Source organism: Phaenicophaeus curvirostris, chromosome 12 (assembly GCF_032191515.1).
Source record: "Phaenicophaeus curvirostris isolate KB17595 chromosome 12, BPBGC_Pcur_1.0, whole genome shotgun sequence".
NCBI lineage: Eukaryota > Metazoa > Chordata > Aves > Cuculiformes > Cuculidae > Phaenicophaeus > Phaenicophaeus curvirostris.
This window is the reverse complement of record NC_091403.1, coordinates 17,469,757-17,492,266: the sequence shown is the minus strand read 5'-3', so window position 1 is coordinate 17,492,266 and position 22,510 is coordinate 17,469,757. Positions and strand designations below refer to the sequence as shown.

The following is a 22,510-nucleotide window of genomic DNA, read 5'->3' as shown; positions in this document are numbered from 1 at the left end:
AACACATTCTCAACAAGTTACATAAGTACAAGAACAGTGGTTCTGAGCCTATTAAAATTATTGTGTTTTAGACATACCTGATGAGAAGCTGAAGACCTTGTGTCAGCTATCTTACCCGTATTTATCAGGACCAAATTACAGAAGTGACTAAAAGAAATTCATGCATTTGCAAAAATTATGAGTTACTGGTATAAAGACTGGGACTCCACTGGCCAATAGGCTGCTGATCAATCACCTTATGATATAACTGGGCAAGTCTACAAACATCATTTAACTTGGGGAAAGAGATGAGGTGGGGAGTTAAAAAAAAAAGTATATAATATAAATAATCTATAGGTTTACTTACTTTGCTTTCTGTTCAGGTAAAAGTAAACTTCAGTACTTCAAAGCCAAGGACTATAAAAAGAAATTTTGCATATGAAGAGGAAATAATGTGTCTGAAGTATTTCTGCAACTTCCACACAGAGAAAATCACTGAGGCATTGTTTCATCTGATTAATACTGAGGAATTATGGTATTAATGGATTAAATCAGATAATATTTGCAAATTCATATTTAAATGAGGAAAATACGGATATCCAATAACAGATGTAATTGTATAACTGAGGAAGAAGAGTGACTGTCTTTACACTCAGAATTATTTATAAGTTGGTATTAAAAAAAGAGTTTGTGACTGGTATCATTTCCCTGCCTGCAGGCCTTAAAAAGCTGCACTAACCCAAGAGTGTCATACAAGCAGAATCAATTTGAAATAAATATTCAATTATATATGTTATGACATAAGCAGTCAGTTTTATAATCAGTACAAACACCAAACAGGACTGTTCTAAAGGACACATGGCGAGGGGGGAAGGTATCCGTTTTCCAAATTCATAACCACTTAAAAAACTTACATTACCAAAAAAACCCACGATTTACATTAAACATTCCACATAAACATTATCAATGCAGTAATTCAGGCAAATAAAAACTTCCTAAGACTTTCTTAAGCTTGGCATTACTGTATTAACACTGCAGTATGCAACTATATTACGAAGTACACTATAACTTCGGTGTGGGAAAACCCCCATCTATTTCAGAGTCACCTGCAGAAATAAAGCTTTTAAGAAAGGTGGCATTGGAATGACAGAATCATAGAATGGAACAAATTAAAATTGGTATTTAAAGAATATATTTTAATGGAATAATTAAGAATTTTCAAGTTAGTTTGCAACACTCAGAAAACAAAGTATGGAAAGGTGTGAGCCCTTTCTGCTCAGAGTTACATCTGGTTCCGTAAGTGAGAGAATCTATTAAAGGTAGCTTTCTAAGTTCAGTTTAACAAACATGAAAGTAGTAATATTTTAAAATCAGTTCGTCACGTGTATTTGGTTACACAACATAATAATCTTCAAACCATTTCCTTGAGAAAAGCATTCACCAAATTCCTTCTAATTGTGCTTAAAAACTTAATTCTGAGTAACACACAAGGGCAGGAAATTATTAAGATGTTTGCAGCTATCATGCTGTATCAAATTCTTCATCAAGAATAATAAAATTGGAATGTTCCAGTCTATCAGAATTCTTGTGTCACTTGGGAATTCATTTAATTGTCTTTGCCTTTTCTTCCACAGCTGACACAGATACTGATACACGTGTATCCTGTAGGCATTTTAAGGCTTACTGTATTAAATGTTCATGACAGCAATTAACAAGGTTTTAAATTTAAATTTAAAGCAGCAAATTCCACTAAAACTTTATAAAGGCAAAACATAGACAAATCGCTACATTTACTGATCTGTTGAATATACATGAACCTTAAGTGGTATTTTTAGCAGTATTTTAAATTTACTCTGTAGAAATTTTATATTCTTACAACACGTTGAAGAGAGCTGTTAAAAATTCTCCTTTGCATACTATAGTAAATTGAAATAAGCAACCCTACTGTATAAATATCTGCAAACACTCAGTATAACAATTTATATTGTAATTTAATAGTTGGACTACCATGATCATCATCAAAAAAATGTAGATCCTTCTGTTTTGGAGTAGGTGTCAGTGTATGCTTTTTTGATACATCACACATGCAAGTTCTTGATAAGGTCTTTTTAATTCTGACCTTATTTAGAAGTAACTTAGTAGACTGCAGTAAGCAAATTGACTTCTACGGGTTCTAGGGATGCCGTGCCTTAATATAAACAGCTTTCAGGTTCAGGATTTTTTTTTATTCTATGAAAAAAACATGCCTACAAACAACGTGCATGGAAATGGAGCTATTGCAAAACCTTTTAGAGCTATAGTAGCAGCAGAGATCCAAAATCACGCGTTTGTACTGCCTATATGTGTAGGTACTATTATACTTGCCCACTTATGAATAACAGGAATAAATAACACAAGTGATCCAATTATTGACACCAGCAGAAAACTCCATAAGAACATGCGATCAAGCACCTGAGCAATAAATTTCCAGTCTTCCACAACCTAAAAACCAAAAAACATAAGAGTTTTTCAGTATGTGTGAGAACAGGTAGAAATACAGTCCCAAACCCTGCAATTCTTAATCACTTTACAGTAGTTTTTTTCCCATCATGTCTTTTTGGTAACTTTGAGCTAGAAAAGGAACAAACCTTTCTGTATTCTTAAGCTATATAGACCAAGAATAGATTTTAATGCAGAAACTGACCCTAACAAGCACTGAACAGTCTTGACTATAAAGACATGAAATCTGCGTGCAATTTTCTAACAGAATTTAGGATTTATGCCACAGCCTCATCACGAAGTAGGATTCCTGGGCAGGAGCTAGAAGCAAAAGTTGCAATAAGAAAGCTGTCACCACCACCACCATAGACAGAAATAAAAAACCGAACAAAACAAAACAAACCCAAACAACAAATCAAAATAATAAAAAAAAGTTAACAGTAGATGGCAGTTGTTGTGTTACATCCATGATTTGAAAGTTGGGCAGTTACTGCTGCACAGAATTATTGATGAGGGGGAATACTCACAGTACTTTCAAGACTATTTTCCAGTTTGATAGGATTATCAAAAACAAAACCACAAAAAAACCCTTGTGAGTCCCTTCCAACTCAGGACATTCTTATGCTACACAGTTCTGCAAGTATAGAAGATAGAATTGTGTGAGCAAATTAAAACCCTTCTGAACAGTTGTCTTGGGTTTGAACCTGAGCCATGCACACTTCTCAAGCCTACTGCTTCTTAAGGGGGCCAAACTAGCACAAGCTGTGCAGTTTTCATTAACAACATTTTGCAGTTAAAGCCTATATTTTATTATTTGAGCTCCAGAGAACGCAAGTGAATCCCCAGTCAGTAGTATTTTAACTTCTGAGGTTTAGAGTCACAACATGACAGGTGAAAAACAAAATTAGTTATCACCTCTCTGGTCATTCACAGTCAAATTGAGTTAATTCAGGAAAAGAAACAAAACCAACCCATAATTGGAATGGCCAGTACTGTTCCACACCTGCACTTCTTTCCAGTGGAAATAATTACGTGGCTTCCCAAGAAGAACAAGGACTGGAAATCCCAAAATCCCATAGCACATACTATTACTTGGGTTTCTAATTTCCAGTTTTACAAAATCAGTGTAGTATCACTAACACACCCACCTCGCGAACTTCATTCTCCTTCATAACATGCCTTGTAATATATCGGATAGAATCCAGAGCTGCTTCCAGGGTGTTCCTAGAAGATTCCGATCCATTCATATTTCCCGTTTCCTCTTTCTGAGCAAAGTATCGATCTACGTGACTTCTCATGCAAAGTAGCTTGGGAAGTTTGTGAAGAAATATCTTGCGAACCCAAGGTGCCATGGCATTGTGTGTAGACGAAGAGCGATGATGAATATTGATAGCAAAGACAGTTATCACAATGGACAATGTCACAAATATCATAGTAAACACCAAGTACTCTCCTATAAGTGGGATAACTTTAGAAGATGATGGAATAATCTCTTCAATGACAAGAAGAAAAACAGTCAAAGATACCAGTACTGAAGTGCAAAGTGAAATTTTTTCACCTTCATTTGAAGGAAGATAAAAGACAAGGACAGTTAGAAATGAAAGTCCAATACAAGGAATAATGAGAAACAACGTGTAAAACAGTGGCAAACGTCTAATTATAAATGAATATGTAACAAAAGGATACCAGCAGCATCCATCAGTCCTATTTCCTTTGCTCCCTGTTGCAGCCACTATTTCCCATTCTCCATTATCAAAAAAGTCTCTTTTGTCTACATCATAATCTTCAAGAATTATATCGACCTGTGAGCCATCATAGGTCCAGGAACCAAATTTCATAGAGCAGTTTTGGAGGTCGAAGGGGAAGAAGGTTACATCAATAGTACAAGAACTTTTGTAGTTTGCTGGTGGAGTCCAAGCAATGGTGCCATCGTATTTTACCACAGTTTTGGTAGATGTTCCCTCAAAACGTCCATCTGCACTGAAAGAAAAAAAGATATATGCATGCAATTACAATGGGGGGCGTGGAAGTGTGGTTTTGTTATTGTCAGTTCAGCTGTTTATCCTTCCTCCCTCTTCATAGCTTATTGTTTTTTAAATCTGAATCTCGCATAAGTTAAGCAGATGGGGAGGAGCAAAGGATACTTTCAGCTCTGTGCAACTTTCTGTGGTCCCAATGACTTCTGCAAGGGGTTGTAAAAATCCTGACTGTTAAACAGCATGACCAAACTGGTGTTTCTATTGGCAACACAGCATAGATACTGTTCAGTTTGGCCAAATCATAATTATTGAAGAAAAAAAAGTCACAAAACAGGTAAAAATACTTGCGTGCCACCTTCAAGCTTGAGTTTACAGTCAGTGCAACACCTTTTTTACTGTCTCAACAAGTCAGGAAATATAGAAGCATTGTATAAGCACCTGAGTTGAGCAGAAAGGTTAATTCAAAAGTTATTGCTTCTGAGATCTGTTAATTCTCAAAAAAATAAAACCCAAAACTTACAGCTGAGTGTACTCTGTTTCAAATCCATGCTGCACGTGACTTCCAACAGCATGAACTAGTTGCTTCCCTCCCATCTCTCTACGCGATTAGTTTGTACTCAACACTGTGCAAGACATTGTTTTCTAATTAACACAAGAGTTTACACAAAGAAGCAGAAATAAACTTTTCAAAGAGACTAGAAATTCCATACAGAAGCAAAGCAAAACATTTCAGCATTTTACATGGCAACAAAATGCATTTGCATTCAGAGGCAAATTCCTCTGCACGTTCTTAGCTCTACTAAATGTCCACGCATAATCTGTCCAATGAGCCCTCTGGAAGCAGCATGGATGGGAAAGTTAGAAAATATATGTATTTTATACGGAAAGACTAAAATCTTACTTGTCATACAACACAATGTCTGGAATCCAAATAGAATCTGATGGGACACGAATAGATGTTATGCCAGCATAGTCTTCTGGATTCCACCTTAATTTTACATCTATCCATTCCTGTGGATATGAGAGATATAAAAAAGGTTATTATGAAATTGATTTTAGAATGGCAAGACTGGATAAAAATAGATAAAAAGGCAATTAAAAAATAATCAAACTGGCACCTGAAATTTGCATTCAATAAATTCTCATCCAATATTTGTTTTCTGTTATTAGAGCCACTTATAGAATCATAGAATGGTTTGGTTTGGAAGAGACCTTAAAGATCACCCAGTTCCAACTCCCCTGCCACAGGCAGGAACACCTCCCACTGGATCAGGTTGATGAAAGCCTCACCCAACCTGACCTTGAACACCTCCAGGAATAAGGAAGCCACAACCTCCCTGGGCAACATGTGCCAGTGCCTCACCATCTCCATTGTGAAGAATTTCTTCTTTATGTCTAGCCTAAATCTGCCCCTCTCCAGTTTATAGCCATTGCCCCCTGTCCTATCACTACAGGGCTTTGTGCAAAGTCCCTCCCCAGCTTTCTCATAGCCCCTTCAGGTACTGGAAGGTCGCTATAAGGTCTCCTCGGAGCCTTCACTTCTCCAGGCTGAACAACTCCAACTCTCTCAGCCTGTCCTCGTACGGGAGGTGCTCCAGCCCTCAGATCATCTTTGTAGCCTCCTCTGGACCTGTTCCACCAGCTCTATCTCCTTATGCTGAGAATTCCAGAACTGGACACAATACTCCAGATGAGGTCTCACAAGAGAGGGATAGAGGGGCAAAAACCCCTCCCTCAACGTGCTGGCCACATTTCTTTCGATGCAGCCCAAACATCGTTATTAAGAGGGCATAAAGCACCATCACTGACACATGGCCATCTCGTCCTTGCTGAGTGATCTCAAAGTTTCCCTGGGAGGCAACAGAAAAAAAACTAAAAAGGGAGACAGCCCAAACAAAAATAATTTAGTGAGGAAGTAACGACAGTCAGGGTCTGCAAACATTCTTCATAGTTAAATCAAGAATGAATTGTGAACAGCATTTCCCAAGTTAACAGCAGCCACTAGGTTTAGCGTTGGAATTATTGTAAAGCTTGAGACTTTTTCCTGCCCATAAACACATGTTCTTAAGAGGAAAAAGTAGCCCTTTACAGAAACGACACACAACTTGGAAACTGAAGTTCTCCAGTGATGTTTATCTGACAAACACCCCACAAGAGAAAGATTTTAATACCATTACACAAAAGAGTACATAAAATGCTGTTTTTCTTAACGCTGTTTTTCTTTCTCTGAAAGAAAACTTATGTCCTGATGCAGTAACTGTTATTGTTGGATACATGCACCTTAGTATATTAATTGGCCATGGAATACCATACTAGATTTCTTTTCATTGGGTAATTTTTCTTTTAATTTAAGTTTTTCTTCTTTTTAAGAGTTTCAAAACAATTAATCCTTTAAAGCATTTCCAAGGACATTTTTTTAAAGATATTATGCAAAATAAAAATTTGTGCAATACCTAAGTTTTTTTTTTTTAATATACAATTAATTAGAAAAGTTTCTTCCAGCTTTTGACTTGCAGATATGAAACTTTGGAATTTTTCATTGATACTTTACACATACCTGTTTCAACCAGACATTTGTTGTCATCAATTGATTCTTCTCATCCTACAAAAATAAAGCATATTTTACAGAAAAAAAAAAAAAGCCTGTACCGTACATGCATATAGAAAACTGCTTTAGTTCACAGAGGTCTGTACTTTGGAATAAAAAACACTTCTAAAAGCATTCCAGTCACCAGTAAGTACATGGACATGGGAACTTTTTAAACATACAATTTTGACCTCTGATTAGCTGCTAAAAGTGATATTTTTTCCCCTTCTGTGTCTCTTTCCTCGCTTCAGTTTCTTATTTAACTGTATTTTATGCAGTCTTACTGGTTTTCTATGGAAACATAAACAAACAGCCAACATGTGGAAGAAAAGCTCCTCGTATAGCCATAAAGAGTGAATTCAATTTGAAAAGAATATTCTGAAGTGAACAAGTATCAGGAGGAAAGAAATCTGGTTGAACTCTTTTACATTACAAGCGATGCCAAGAGATAATTTTACTACATAAAATTAGTACAGCTTAGAGATTTTTTTGCTGCTTAAGGGGTAAAAGAGCAGTACTTGCAAGAGCTACTCAATTTTACAGAAACAAGATTGATAAAGTTTAAAAAAAATGGTTTTCCAATCAAATAAATAAATAAAAACATGATTCTCTTTGCAATCCCTTCTTCATTCCATCATCTACAATGCATTTTTATTAAGCTTATAATAATTTCAGATGTTTACTCTATCGCGTTTAAGCTAAAAAATGCACAATTATTTCACATGAGATTACGATCCAGAATTTCAAGAATTAGGAAAAAGAATAAACAAACTCATATACTATACATACCACATCTACTAGCTGAGAGATTGCAAGGCCAAACTTTATTTTTATGGTGTCGTTCAAGCGTTCCACTGGACGAACCCATCTTTGATAGTCTTCAAATAAATGTTTAAACAAACGATCCTCACTTTTAGCGATAAAAGAAGGTTCAGATATACCTATATAAAGAAAGGAATTTATTAACATTGATTTAAATGAGCAGCGTACATCTGCATTCCTGTGCCCAAAGAGCTACAGCTACATTTATGCAGAGTTAAAGTTTTCATCTTATCCCTTGTTTCTGGAAGCATGGCCAAGGTCTCAGAAGAAGGATGTGATAAGATTACCTGCTTGTATTAGCATCTCCATACCACCTATGACTCAAGAATATTGAGATCATTTCAGTAGTCGTAAAAGCAAAATGCACTTATATGTTTACCTGGTGCTGTGCAGTTCTGGAAATCCTGTAAAACTGAAAGCTTATCTCTGAGGGATGGGAGTTCTATCATTCTAAAACAAGGTGGTACTTTTTACAATCCTGTACCCATGCTGTACAGGTCTCTAGAACACCACATAACTGGTGCCTCAGTTTGAAATATCAGTCTCTTCATGATTTATACATTATTTTTTCTAATGTTTGGTCACATCTATGATGCCACACTTGTAAAGCACTTCTTCCCCACATTGTTTTTAAACACATGTACCAATGTATTTACCAGTCTACCCTTTAATGTTATATTGACTCACTATCATAGCTTATCACCCACTCTTGTATGCACATCCCAGTTTCTTTGCGTCTTCAGAAGCCTCTGATGCTTTTTAGCTTATCTCCTTCCTCACTGAGTCCACTTGGCGAGCTCAGGTCTGTCCTTAGTTCCCGCTGCGGGACTGTCCTTTCAATACTTGATTTGTTCCTTGTTTCCACTAATAAACAAGCTAAACTCCTGTTACAATCATATTCTTTCTAACTAATCCAACCAAGATTTGATTCTCATTATTGCTTAAGCTGATTCATTCCCTTAACATAATGATTTACTCCTTCCTTCAATTGGAAGACATCTTTCTAGTTAAGCAACAGTTATTTCTAATAATTGTTCTAATCACATTCAGTTATTTCTGTTCTCAAGGAGTCATTTCAATGCCTGGAGACTGAATGATGAGCTACAACCTCCAAAAATCTGCACAGCTTACAAAGAAGCGGAAACTACATGTTGGATTCTTTCTCTTAAGAGAATGGAATACATGGCAGAGCTTTGGAAAACAAAAAGTACTGTAGATGCAGAAACTGCAGGCAGGATTTTAAGAGAGATACTTAAGTCGTCCTAAAGTGACTCATGAGGTAATTGCTATCATTTATCTTTGGGAGTCCACAAAAAACTAGGGTTTTACCACTGTGGTCTCACTGAAGGGCATCAGTAGAAACCCTGCTACTCAAAATAAGGACAAAATTTAACATTTCTCCACTATTAGAACCCATGCAAAAAATCATATATCCTAAATAACAAGAGAAGGACAAACTTGGGGAAAAAATAGAGACAGAGCAGGAAAAGAGGCAAGTTTCTAGCTAAGTAACCTGAGTAAGAACAGCTTTAAAAGTGTGAAAGACTTGGAGAAGACCACCACCTCAAAAAGCAGTACAGGCTACACACAGCACCTTGACAGGAACGGCCCAAAAGCATCTCCAGTTCCCAGAGAGAAGTTGGAGCAGCCACCAGAAGGCATGAACATATGCTCAGACAAAGATTTTTTACTATTTACTGATGAGATTTAAACTGACTGAAACTACTGCTGAAAAAGAGACCTAACAATTATTATAGTCGGTTTAGGAACAGAGTAAACCAAAGAAAGACACTCCCAACTACCTCTTTTTAATGCAAATTTAAAACATTATACCATTACATAAATGTATGGCATGACCTCTCTAGAAATCATGCACTCACTAACAGCATCCATCTAAAAAAAGATAGAAACAGAAAAGCAACAGAGAATGTCATAAACGGATTAAAACCAGAGACAGTCACACAAGGAGAGATTTAAAAGATTAACGTTTTGGGTTTTTTTGGGGAGGAGGTTGAACTTAGGGGACATAACAGAAGTAGGTAAAGTAGTGAATGATACACGCAGAAAATCCCTTCTCATAAAAGAAGGTTAGGGAAACAAAGACATCAATTAAAGGCAGGATAAGCAATTTCTGTTTGAAGTTCATTACCAGCAACATGAGATAAAGTTGAGATTATTAGGCATTGAAGGCGACTAAAATTTTAGCATTGCCTGGGATTACTAAATTGTCAGATATGTCAAGCAACACCACAGCTGCACCGGGAACCAATTCTTACGTCAACACAACCTGCGAAATCTGCCTCAGCATTTCATCAGCGGTTTGACAGCATGTGCTTGTGGCAAAGGGCTGGGCAGCACAGCTTAAGCCTTTGATTTAAACAGACCTAAGCTAGTTCTATGCGACTGCAGCCACCGCAGCCCAGGCGACTAAGACAGGCAATCTAAGTCTTAACTGTTCCCTCCCAATCATCCAAGTGCTCTTGTGCCAGCAGCGGCTTTCTGCTGCGCTGCAAAAGGCTGCGCTCATAGCTCCCTCGGACCAAACATCCGAAGCACTGCAGAGCCCAGCCACAAGAGAATTCCCTGCCCTCTGCACTGCAGGTTTGGGGCAGCCCAGTAGAACTAATATTATGAATACTAACCGGATTTTCTCTGAAAACGTATAGTAGGAGCAAAAGCAGCATGTAGCTTCAGAAACAGGATCAGCAAAGCGGGAGCAGGAGGGCTTCCTTTCCCTCTTAACTTCCCCATACATTATGATGTTGCTGAACAGTTCCTCTTGCAGGACAAATCAGCACCTGAGCTTTAGAGTTCTTGGTTTTTAAGACAGTTCACTCTTCCATTTCAAAATACAAACCTTTACAATGTATTTCATTCATTAAAAAACCTATTGTTCTTTGAGATGTATTACTTGCACGTGCTCTACAACTTAACGTCTTTCCATTTCAAGGTGGTTGGCACGCGGGCTGTGTAACAGCAAAGAACTGATGGGCAGCTTGCACTGGACCACTGAGCACCCCTCCGGTGGGTCCAGGAGCGCACACAGGACGTCAGAACTGCTGCCACAAAGGATCCAGCAACATCCAATGTGACACACACATAAGCTACCATCGCAGCTATTAGGTTAAAATACACTTATTTTTATTGATACCTCAGGTCCAACGCATTCTCATTACCCAAGGAGTTTTTATGATTTGTAAATATACATAGATTTGCCATAGTCCTGCTTTTTAGAGACCTCCAAAAGAAAACTTCCTGCAGACACAACTTAATTTCTTTTTCTATATACCCATTTCCTGAATTACGAATGAGTTTGTGTATTTCAGCCTAATGTTTCATAAAAACTTGGGTTTTGTACATTAATTACACTGCCCTTATGCAGTTACAACTCAACTAAATTTCTTGTACAATGAGAATGACGATGCAGCTGGGTTTTCTCTCTCCATTAATTGACCTTGAAGCAATGCAGAGGCAAAGTTGCACTTTCACCACTTCTGTGTTCCTGTAAGATGACCTCCTGCACAGCAATACAGCATCTTCAGGGCACGTGCTGTTTCCAGATTAAACTTCTTTTTAAACACAGCATCTTCTCTGCTACGTGAAATGGAGACCTGTTCCTTTGCCACTTTTATACGCCTACAGAATTTGTTTTGGATATTTCGCACTCGGACCTACAGTATGCTCACTGATTTATTAAGGTGACCATGTTTACTAACACTATAGTTCAACTAATATTTTACTTTTGTTTCTATCACAGAAGTACCCATGCTTTTTCATTTCTAGTTTATTGTATTTATTAATAAACTGGGGCATAGTGGGCTACAAAAGGCAGCTTACACAAAGGAGAGCTCTGTGAGGAAGCTGCGGATGGTAACAATATGTTAAGAGTCGGCAAAAATAAAATAACCACCCTTACCTTTCCATATTTTATTTAATAGGGCCACTCAGCTCACTTGTTACACAGACTGCGCGTATTTCATTTCTTTGTTCAATGTGTCTGTATGTTTTTAAGATGACAGTAAAGGGTGTAATTCTCAGTTACTTATTGGTACTAGCACCGTTAAAAAAATAGTGAAGAGCTGGTGGTGAGTAGAAAAAAAGGCAGAGAGGACAGAAAAAAAGGTAAAACGCAGTGGCTTAAGGCAGCAGACTGGAAATGCCGGGTGGAGAAAAGCAGAGAGAGGTTAAAAACCTAAGACTAGCAAGACAAACAACCCAGAGTATAAAATTGATAGTAAATCTGACAGTATGAGATTATGGAAGCCCTCGCCCCTGCTAGCAGCTCGCCACACTAAAAAAATTTAGAAGATCGCCTTTAAAAGGCAAACCCAAGGACACCGGTATTTGAGTGGCTTTGTTTTTGTTGAGGTCAGGTAACTTCTGCAGGCTAAATCAAAGGTAGCTCTCTATATGGTTCAGTGACAAATTCCAAGGACAGCATTTACTTTATAATTTACACCTGAAACTCTCTGCTCACTCCTCTCAGTGCGATTCCACGGTCAGATAAAAAAAAAAATGCTACGTCACGTGAGAAAATGCTGGATGGCCAAAATAGGAATTTTGCAAAAAGGAAACAAACATTTACGCACAAAACACAATAATGACTCTTTTTTTTTCAACTTTGAAGTAGTTGGAGCACACTTAATAAAATGGTAAGCACAAATTTTAATTAAGTATTTGACCACATACACAACAGTATTTAAAAATTCAGTCCTAAACATTTAACAAACTTCTTAACAGAAAGTACTTCGGAAAAGCTATTTAGAAAAGATGACAAAGCATTTCATGGGTCTCAAATTCATTAACAACATGACAAAACACGTTCACGTCTATTCATTTTGTGGTTTTCTGGTCAAAATGTCACTAGTGCTGCTATAGACAGACTTGAAGGAGGAATTTCTTCACCATGAGGGTGGGGAGGCCCTGGCCCAGGTTGCCCAGGGAAGCTGTGGCTGCCCCATCCCTGGAGGTGTTCAAGGCCAGGTTGGATGGGGTTTGGAGCCCCTGATCCAGTGGGAAGTGGAACTGGGTGATCTTTAAGGTCCCTTCCAACCCAAACTCTTCTATGATTCTATGAATAATTACGGTCTGTATTAACAAATGCATTTCCAAGTTTGATTAATAATAGCATAATATACTGCCATGTAGCTTGTAACTAACCAAGAACGAGATACAAGCAACTACAGACAAGCAGTCAGTAGTCATTAAGAGCTAACTGGAACACAAACCATTCCCCTTGGAATACCCGTGCTATGGATTCCATCAGGAGTACACACAATACGCCAAACTGCATCCTGAACCCTACAGTGAAGCCAGCAACAGCCTCCTGAGGAACAGCCACCAACTATGCTAACGTTACGGGGCTGTGGCACGGCACAGCGTCACCTGCCGAGTTCACCAACACCAACATTCTCCACTCGGCTTCCAACAAACAGCAGAACTGGACCAATCTCCCTGCCCAACAGCTGGGGCACACGGAAAGACTGCTTCATGTCAGACCACCACAGGGCAAAAATTCCGGCCACTCTGAAGCCAGTGGGCCTTTTTCTGATCCAGGATTCTGCCATCTCTCTCTACATCAATTTAACCCCTGCAGCATTTTCACTGACCACTGAGCTGTCAGTAAGGACTGAAGGTGGACTACGAAGACAGCGCTGAGGAACGCTGAATTCAAACAGCAACGGTGCGTAGGCAAGTGTGGATAGCGCAAGGAGTCACGGGAAGAACCAGTATGTAGAATATTAAAACTGGAACCACTTATTCCTATAGATGCATCACAGAAAGCAAACACAAATCCACAGCCTGTCAATAAGACCTTTATGTGGGCCCTGGGCTTCTCATGAGTTGCTGGTGCAGCCCTGGCTGCTGCAAATGTTGCACACTGGCATTATCTTCTGCCGCAGCAGCATTTTGCTCATGCAGCTCCGTTCCAGTCTGGGATACACCAGAGCATGCAATCCTACGGCTCACAGGGCTCAGATACTCTGCTCAAAAACAGGTGTAAAGAAGGAGATTTCAGAACACATACGATCATACAGAAATCAGGTGTTACCACCCTGAAAAGTGGGAAGCCGTGCAAGTACTCCCTTCGGCAGCTCCTCCTACAAACCAACACAGGCATTTCTCCACAAACCAGTGCCCACAGTTTAGTTCTAAGAATGTCTAAAGACAGCGTAAAACACTTGAAAAGAAAAATCAGAAGGAACCCATACAAGCAGGGAGGTTTGCAGCCTCCCGTCGGGTAGGGAGAAGGATCCAACCTGTCAAATTGAGTGGGTTTGGGTGTACAAACTCCCAAGGAAACTGTGCCCCAGGTGTGCAGCACGGCACAGCACCGCGACAGGTGCTTGTTCACCTTGATTCTGTTTGTACGTTTAAGTCTCACCTAAAAGCCTAAGATTCAGCACAGTGTTGTCAAATCGGAGGTATCCAGGATCAAGGGTTACTTCCCCTCCGAGGTAACTAAAGGAAACCCCAGATTCACTTTCAAGCACTCTTAAAAGTACCATCAAAACAAAGTCACATTCATAATTCACTTCTGCTCATTAAAATGATTACTGTACCACATGGAAAGCAACACCTCTAAAAGAATCTTAACTGTATGTACATGATACTCTAATTTAGGTTATTATTTCCATTTGTTCTGTATTTTAAAAATACAGCGCTGTCATGCTTTTCATCCTCTTAAAAGCAAATTACACTGTGTTTTAGAGCAACCAAATTGTGAAAAAGGGAATTTTATCCCCACTATGTACGATCAGTTCTCAATGAAGTCTGAACCGCTGGCTTGTGCCAAAAGGCAAAATTTGGCTTAATCCAATTCCACCACATAATGAGTCACAATAATTTCACACAGTAACATCTTCTGCCCTGACGAAAACACTGAGACCAAGAATAATCTTTTAAATTGCATTTAGCAATAACAGACTGAGGTTTCACATGCTGAATTCAAACTGAGACGTCAATAAAATTCACTTTCTCTAAGCCATATTTAGGATCATTTTCTCAATTTTTAGCTAATATTTAAGAAGTCAATTTTATTTTTCCTCAATTCCCTTTCTGCTTGTAAACCCTGCAGTTATGTAATGTACAGATATCAAACGCGGCACCCATAAATTATATAAAATCAATGTTTTCAAGTAACTACTCCTAAATAATTCTTTGAAGGAGAAGATTCTGCTCCTTTTATCAGCACTCCAGCATCACAAGCTATTTTACATCCTTCAACTCTGCCACTTACATCCTGATTGAATGATGAGACCGGCTCTTTGGACACCAAAGAAATAATGCAGGACCAAACTAAAGAGAATTCTGTCATAAATTCTCCAGAGGGGCGCTTGCACGTGCCGAGCTGCGTGCGATAGTGCAATTATGAGACTACATTGTGCCGCTGTGCCCTCTCGCCAGCTGCAGAGACGAAGCTCACCCACCACCACCCCGCACGGCTTGGCCCGAGCGAGCGGCAAGCTGGGACCCTCCAAGGCGTTATGGATCCACAGCGCCGAGCAGCGGGATGGACGAGCACCTGGAAAAGCGTGGGATGTAGGAGCCCAAGAGAAAGGGATGAGAGGGAGCTGAGAGAGAGGGGGACGAGGGGGAGCTGAGGGGAAGGGGGAGCTGACAGAGAGGGATGAGGGGGAGATGAGGGAGAAAAGGTTGGGGGGAGCTGAGGGATAAGAAAGCGGGGGAGCTGAGGGAAAGAGGGATAAGGGGGAGCTGAGAGAAAGGGAGCTGAGGGAAAGAGGGATGAGGGGAAGCTGAAGGAAGCACAGGAGCTGAGGGAAAGAGGGATGAGGGGGAGCTGAGGGAAAGGGGGACGAGGGGAGCTGAGGGAGAGGGGGACGAGGGGAGCTGAGGGAGAGGGGGATAAGGGGGAGCTGAGAGAAAGAGGGAGCTGACAGAGAGGGATGAGGGGGAGCTGAGGGAAGCGCAGGAGCTGAGGGAAAGAGGGATTAGGAGGAGCTGAGGGAGAAGAAAGCGGGGGAGCTGAGGGAAAGAGGGATGAGGGGGAGCTGAGGGAGAGGGGGATAAGGGGGAGCTGAGAGAAAGAGGGAGCTGAGGGAAAGAGGGATGAGGGGGAGCTGAGGGAAAGACGGATAAGGGGGAGCTGAGAGGGAGCTGACAGAGGGATGAGGGGGAGCTGAGAGAAAGAGGGATGAGGGGGAGCTGAGGGAGAAGAAAGCGGGGGAGCTGAGGGAAAAAGGGATGAGGTGGAGCCGAGAGAGAGGGACGAGGGGGAGCTGGGAGAGAGGGATGAGGGGGAGCCCAAGAGAGAGGGATGTGCCTGAGCCGAGAAGAGATGCCCGGGAGGGAGGGAGCCTCAGCCCCGGCAGCGTCTCCCCCGGCGCCCCCGCCCGCTCCGCTGTTCCAAAGGGCGGGCGCCCTGCGCTCCCCCCGGCTCCCTCCGGCCTTACCCGCGGGCGGGGCGCGGGCGGCGGGTCCGGCTCGGGGCTGCCCCAGCGCGGGGGCGACGAGGCAGGCGAGGAGGAGCAGGGGGTGCCGGGCGGCCATGGCTGGGGCGACGCTGCCCACTCCGGCACCGCCCGCCCGCCCGCTGCGCTCAGCCCCGCCCGGGGGCGTGGGGATAGCGGGGAGGGGGGGAATGCGGGCGGGGGGGCGTGAGAATGGGGGGGCCTGGGAATGAGAGGGGGGTGTGGGAATAGAAGGGGCGAGAAATGGGGGGCTGTGGGAATGGGGGGGGCGTGGGAGCAGGGGAGGACGTGGGAATAGGGGGGTACATGGGAATAGAAGGGGCAAAAACTGGGGGGGCGTTGGAACCGGGGAGGGGTGCGTGGGAATAGACGAGGGCCGTGGGAATAGAGGAGGGCATGGGAATAGTGGGGCATGGGAACCGGGGTGTTTGTGGGAAGTGGAGGTTCGTGGGAATAGGGGGGCTGTGGGAATGTGGGGAGTAGGGAGGTGGGAAGCAGGGCGGGGGGGGACAGTTACCGGGGTGACCGGGGTCCGGGCACGGAGGGGACCCCGAGGTGGCAAGTGGTGAACCCCGCACAGCGCGGGAAAGACCTGGTGTGACGGGGTTTAAGTTTCTAACTCAGTTGTGGAACTTCTAACCAAAAATAGATAAACTGAGGCGAGATGAAAAGACAGAGGGCATCTCCCTCCGTGCGTGCATTTATGTAACAGATGGAACGAATCGCAGTATCGTTAAGGTTGGAAAAGACCTCCAAGATCATCATCAGTCCAGCCGTGAGTGGTCTGTACAAAAACCAAGCACTTCTTCCCCTGTATCAGATCACTAAAAAGCTGTGAGGAAGGAAAACTTTAAATGGAGCGGCTGTGAGATAGGATGAGTGATTTTTCTATCCTAAGGGAGATGCACGATGTTCACGATGCTGCAGAAAACAGAAGCAGGTGGCATTCGTACCCTTCCCACAGTTAAGATGGGGTTTTACAGAGAGAACGGGTTTGGACAGAAGGGCCAAACAGCTTCACACGGGGCTCTTCAGCCGCTCCACGCAAAGGGCTGGATACCAGATTCCTCAAAGAAACAGACCTTGTCCAACACATAATTGCAGCAACTTTGTATGTTCCCAAAATAAGCATTACCCAGAGTAGTAATTTCCTTAAGCATGTTGCCAGTTATCAGAGTTCTTTTATATCAAGGGTGCACTTTACACAGAAATAGTGCATCTCTGTGCGTGAATCATTTTTTCCATGACCAAAACAGAGTAATTAGGCATTTCAATCCCTTTCTAAATATTTAAACTCGCGTTTTTCTGTATTATCTGTCCTGCAGCCCTATGTAGGTTGTGTGTGTCTGTGCAAAACAGAATGCAGTCTGTGCAGCCATCAGAAAAAAGGCTGCTTACACAGTGGTTTCTTCCAGCACACTCCTAGTGACACTGTTTATCGATTTGAATGCTCTGCAGTAAATATGGTCATTTTATACCTTTAGAATCCGTTTGCATGTCCTCCACGGCTGAAACATCTATGTGTGTTAAAGGATGCAGTGTGTGACTCATTCTGAAATGCTCATTGTGTATGCAGGGTCAACCCAAGGCTTTAGGGTAAATAAAAACATATTTTAGCCCAAAGCATGGCACAAAAAAAACTCCTGTTTTATTCTTTTATGATACACTGGAGTTTTCTGAGTGCTCCAGAAACTACTGGGCAATGTTTCTACTGAGATTGCAACGTTTCTACTGAGATTGCAACTTTTTGATGATAACCGGTCCACCTCTGCGCCACACCTGATGTTCCTAACTTAACACGTAAAAATCTATGGTTTTGTTAGCAGTGCGCAGGCGTTGCAGTAAAGACACTCTAGAGGCATAACGTCTCATTAACAGTGTTAAACACAGTTGCCACTCAAATGCGCAGGATATAGTGAACTGGTTTTCTTACATAACTATGGATTTGTTTGCAGCTGGGGCCTGGCGAGGCAAAACAGATGCTGCAAGATATAAAAGGATTAAACTGTCTGGGTTACACACCCAGCATTTTGCTGAATATTTTATGTAGCAGCATCTGGCACACATTAATTATGTTGTATTATTACCAGTTTAGAAAACAGTACTTCTAAACAAGAAGCCTTTTGTTTTTCTCCTGCTGCTTTGAACTCTCAGCAAGATGTTTAGCAACAGCAGCAGGTTAAGTTTAATATTTGTCATTAAGTGAAAGCCTGAACAATTACATGAGTCATGTCTGCTGCCTTTCAAAGGGTCCATCCTGGCAGGAGCTGACATCTGGAGGTCCCCAGTAAAGGATGCTCTGAGAAGCTCCACTACATTGGCTGATGGCAGCTTTTACTGTACACTGAAGAGTACTTTTAACTGGAAAGCCAAAAACCTAATTAAATCACAGATAAAAATAGCGTGCTGCTCTCTTTGTAAAATCAGAAATAATCTAAATGTTTTATTTTGTGCAGCTGAATTGTTGCCAGATTAAAGCCAAGAGCTATCTAACCAGTGAGCAGTACTCTCAGATCAAGTTCTTAGAGTAGTTTTTCATATTGTAATAGAAATAACTGCAATTAAAACTTCAAAAGTAGGACAACTTTTACTACAGAAAAACTGCAAGGGAAAATATTCTTTAAAGAAAATGAAAGACCTTTAAGTGAGTCCTGAGAATCTCATCTAGCCTGAAGCTAGATAATTTCTCTCATGTATGAAGTATGTGAGTGCAGGGACATTGGATGATCTTTAAGGTTCCTTCCAACCCAAACTATTTGATGATTCTATGATTTTTGGACTTGGATGTCTTGCATACACTTAGCTCTGCTTATCCGTGTATCCCATTCAGATCCATGGCCTCTGAAACCGTTACTTTGAATGCCTTGTAATCATTAATATATTCACTCTCACAATACAGCGGAGAGGTACTGTCCCTAATTTTAAGACCTGAACAGGAAGAATAAATAATTAACTTGGGAATCCGTAAGCAAACACAAGCAGCAGTCAAATTTTAACTCACCAAATCTTTTGTTCATTGTCTTAATCGTCTTATCGCCTGGGTTCTTTTATAATTCTGACAAGTAAATTATTTGGATGAAGAGGGAAGCATACTTGAAGGAATCTTCTGCCTACGAGTGCACAATACCATAAGCCATGTAAGAAGCAGTCTTAGCAGTTCATTTGACTTTATTTGAACAGAATACAGTCATCTAGAAAACAAGCTAACTCTTTTCTTAAGCACCGATGGATGCAAGAAATAGCACAGATATTACTGGAGAAGCAGCAGTTTCATTATCTCTTAAACTACTTAGAATAACAAAATGCATTGCAAGTTATTAGGACAACCTATTTGTGAATACTTGTCCTAATAAGTTCTATCATGCACTTAAGTGAGCTATAAACTACCCAGTCCTTAAGTTCACTAACATCGTATTAAGCAAACAGTTTTGAGTAAATACTTTTACCTAATTTGAAAAATCTGTCACTTTCCACAGCACCACATGAAGTCCTGGTGTTAAAATAACATTTAATCCATGGCAATCACTAAATATTTTAAATACTTATGTAATACACTGTAAACACTACGTAAACACTGCATACACCAAAAAAACCCCCGCAAAACATACAAAGAACAGGAAAATCATTTCTATTAGCAAAGAAAACTCAAATGTATCACCAAAATCATTTTTCTGTTCTTAACGACTTATCCCCAAACCACTCCCAGAGAAGGCACAGATAGTAGTGATTTCTTTTTTTATTATTTTTTTAATTTTTTTTTTTAAACACACAAAGCCAGAAGCAGCACAACAGGCCAACGCATCTGAACGCTGCTCTATTCCTAGGAAAAAAACCAGTAAGGAACTTGCATTATTGTGAAGATGTCCCAAGGATTCTAGGCAATAAAAGATCCCCAGCATCTGCTTACTGTCCTAGGTTCAACTGCAGAGAACCAGAAACAACATTGAGCTTAGCAGAGCTTTACCGTGAACCTTGGACATGACCCCAGCCAGTTACCTGCCCGTCCCAGGCTCACCGCACCACTAGCCACTAACGGCACTCACTAGAGATGGTGGCTTTTAAATCAATTTGGTAATTAGTGTTCAAAGATTATACTCATGAAGTGTTTGACAGTATGTTGAGTAAATAAAACCTTTAAATAAATAGTTCTTATTTAAAATGTAGTGTGACTACACAACTTACCATATAGCTTCAATACATAATGGAGTACAGAACAGAAAACTATTTACATCATTCTGACTTTTGATTATTACAGTATCTAAAAAGTTCTCCTTTACCAGCAAATGATGCAGTGTTTGGCAAAGAAGTGCTACTGGTAATTCTTGAGACAAAGAGCCGAGTATATTTGTTATCCCCTTTTTGCTATCCCCTTTTTGCTATCCCCCTTTTTGTTAGAAACAGAAGCAGTTAAGGAAAAATATTGTAATAAATCTATATCTTAAGCTATCGAATAATACTTCTACTAGTACACTAAACACGTTGCTTTGCATGGTTTATATACACTGATGAACCTAGACTCTGGCGCTTGAATGGTTTCCTAGAAGTCAGAAAGCATTGCTGGAGTCTGTCACGTTGTTTCAAGTAGTCTTTGAAAAGTTAGGCAAACCCCTCCATTTTGGCATTGCTTCTTTTTGGGCATATTCCACATGCTTGTACAACCACCAGTGATCTAAAACCCCCAGAAGATGTTGATATATCGCATTCATGATATCAATAAATAAGATCGAGCACTGAATTTTCTGTCTAAAAATGGAGCTTGAGGTATGCATACAATCCTTTATGATGGAGATGAAATCTTACTCATTGCACGTTGTCTGCAACTACTCCAGACTTGTTACATGAATTCCTGGGTTATCTGGAAGATCTCAGTCGCACACAAGGTGCAAATAAAACTTGATCTAGCTTCTAAAAGCTGTAAAGCCTAAAAACTAAGAAAGTACTAAGTTCAGTACAAAAGACTAAAGCAATTGGCCCACGTCGCGACTTGGAGAATGAACAGGCAGGTCCTGTAGCCTGCACAAAAGTCCTGTCACCCACGCCAAAGGGAACACAGCACATCTGCACACGCTGCAGCAGACACCTCAAGTCAGATCCCTTCCTGTTCCCAATACCAAATCCTAAAGCAACGAGCGCAAAAATGAGTTGAGACTAAGGGTAATTTCTGGCCATGTCAACAAAGTACATTTTTATCAGTCAAAAAAAGGCCAGGATAGATTAAAAATAATAAAACACCGCATGGATTCACTCCATTTCTTTAAATGGCCATATTAAATTCTGTGACCACCAGATAAGCTTTGAGGTAAACAAAAACCCAAACCCCAAACCAAACCCAAAAAGCTGCAAAACAGACACGATCCAGGGTTGGCAAAAAGGATTAGGTCACCAGTGTCACAGTCTGAAACCCAGCAGGTAAGGCCTCTGATTTAGGCATGTCACTGCAGTGTGCATTTCAACTCACTTTATGGTAACTGAAAGGGGGCAAAGTAATTTCCAGTAGCTTGTTTCCATCTCCTCTATTAACTCTAGATAACCGTTTTTCTTCAGTACTACAAGAGATGTCTGTTAATCTGAAAATGATACTATTTTATATTCAGCATAAGGACAACCTGAACAAAAATTATTGTGATTTCTAATTTGTGCATAAATATCACGACTTCTCAAGTGGCTGAGCGGTTAGTTCCTAGACTGTTGTCTGTCAGGGAAGGGAACTGAATTATCTGGGAAAGTATCAGCAACGCTAAACTAAACATCACAATTTCCCTTCAACATAAAATGTAAAACAGTCAACATGGCCTAAAGTCATGCACTGGTTTATTTACCTATTTGTATTTTGACAAGACAGCTTAACATTTTCACCTGGCCTTTCTAAAAAGTCTTTCTAGGTTGCATTATATGATTAATCTCCTAGAAAATACATGCACTCGTGAAAGGCTATGATAAACTGAACGCGTGCTACAGGGCATGTTTAAAACACTACTGCTTGCAAGACCATCAGATTGACAGAGCCAGTTATAGAACAAAATAGGCCAAAATTAAAACTTGTCATGCCAGCACACTTTAATTCTGCATTTCTGAAAGGATTTCTCAAACTTAGGAGCCTTTTTCACTACTTTAAAAGGAAGTTCCACACATACACACAAAATTCTAGCAATTCTAACACCATATTGGTTCTTTACCAACTAGCACATACCTTGTTTTAATAGTTTAAAGTGATTAAATCCCTCAAGATTGTG

The 22,510-nt window shown here is 40.6% G+C and overlaps 1 protein-coding gene across 2 annotated transcripts; it reads right to left on the bottom strand.

Annotated features, from left to right (window-relative positions):
• Positions 1 to 23: 23 nt before the first annotated feature.
• Positions 24 to 22,437, bottom strand: CHRNA5 (cholinergic receptor nicotinic alpha 5 subunit). Of its 2 annotated transcripts, none has more exons than XM_069866914.1 (6): positions 21,078 to 22,437; positions 7,813 to 7,964; positions 6,994 to 7,038; positions 5,338 to 5,447; positions 3,606 to 4,437; positions 24 to 2,460 (listed from the first exon to the last, which is right to left on the bottom strand). In XM_069866914.1, exons 1-6 carry the CDS (start codon positions 21,079 to 21,081, stop codon positions 2,299 to 2,301), a joined length of 1,305 nt encoding a protein of 434 aa, XP_069723015.1. In that variant the 5' UTR covers positions 21,082 to 22,437; the 3' UTR covers positions 24 to 2,298. The 2 variants fall into 2 exon arrangements, with proteins under 2 accessions (XP_069723015.1, XP_069723014.1); XM_069866913.1 differs by lacking the exon at positions 21,078 to 22,437 and adding an exon at positions 16,260 to 16,360.
• Positions 22,438 to 22,510: the final 73 nt, after the last annotated feature.

Coding starts and splice junctions, on each gene's coding strand:
- CHRNA5 (XM_069866913.1), bottom strand. CDS start 16,356: ATGGCCGCCCGGCACCCCCTGCTCCTCCTCGCCTGCCTCGTCGCCCCC. Junction 5,448..6,993: donor CAAATGTCTGGTTGAAACAG/GTATGTGTAAAG, acceptor TCATATCCACAG/GAATGGATAGATGTAAAATT. Junction 4,438..5,337: donor GACATTGTGTTGTATGACAA/GTAAGATTTTAG, acceptor TTTTTCTTTCAG/TGCAGATGGACGTTTTGAGG.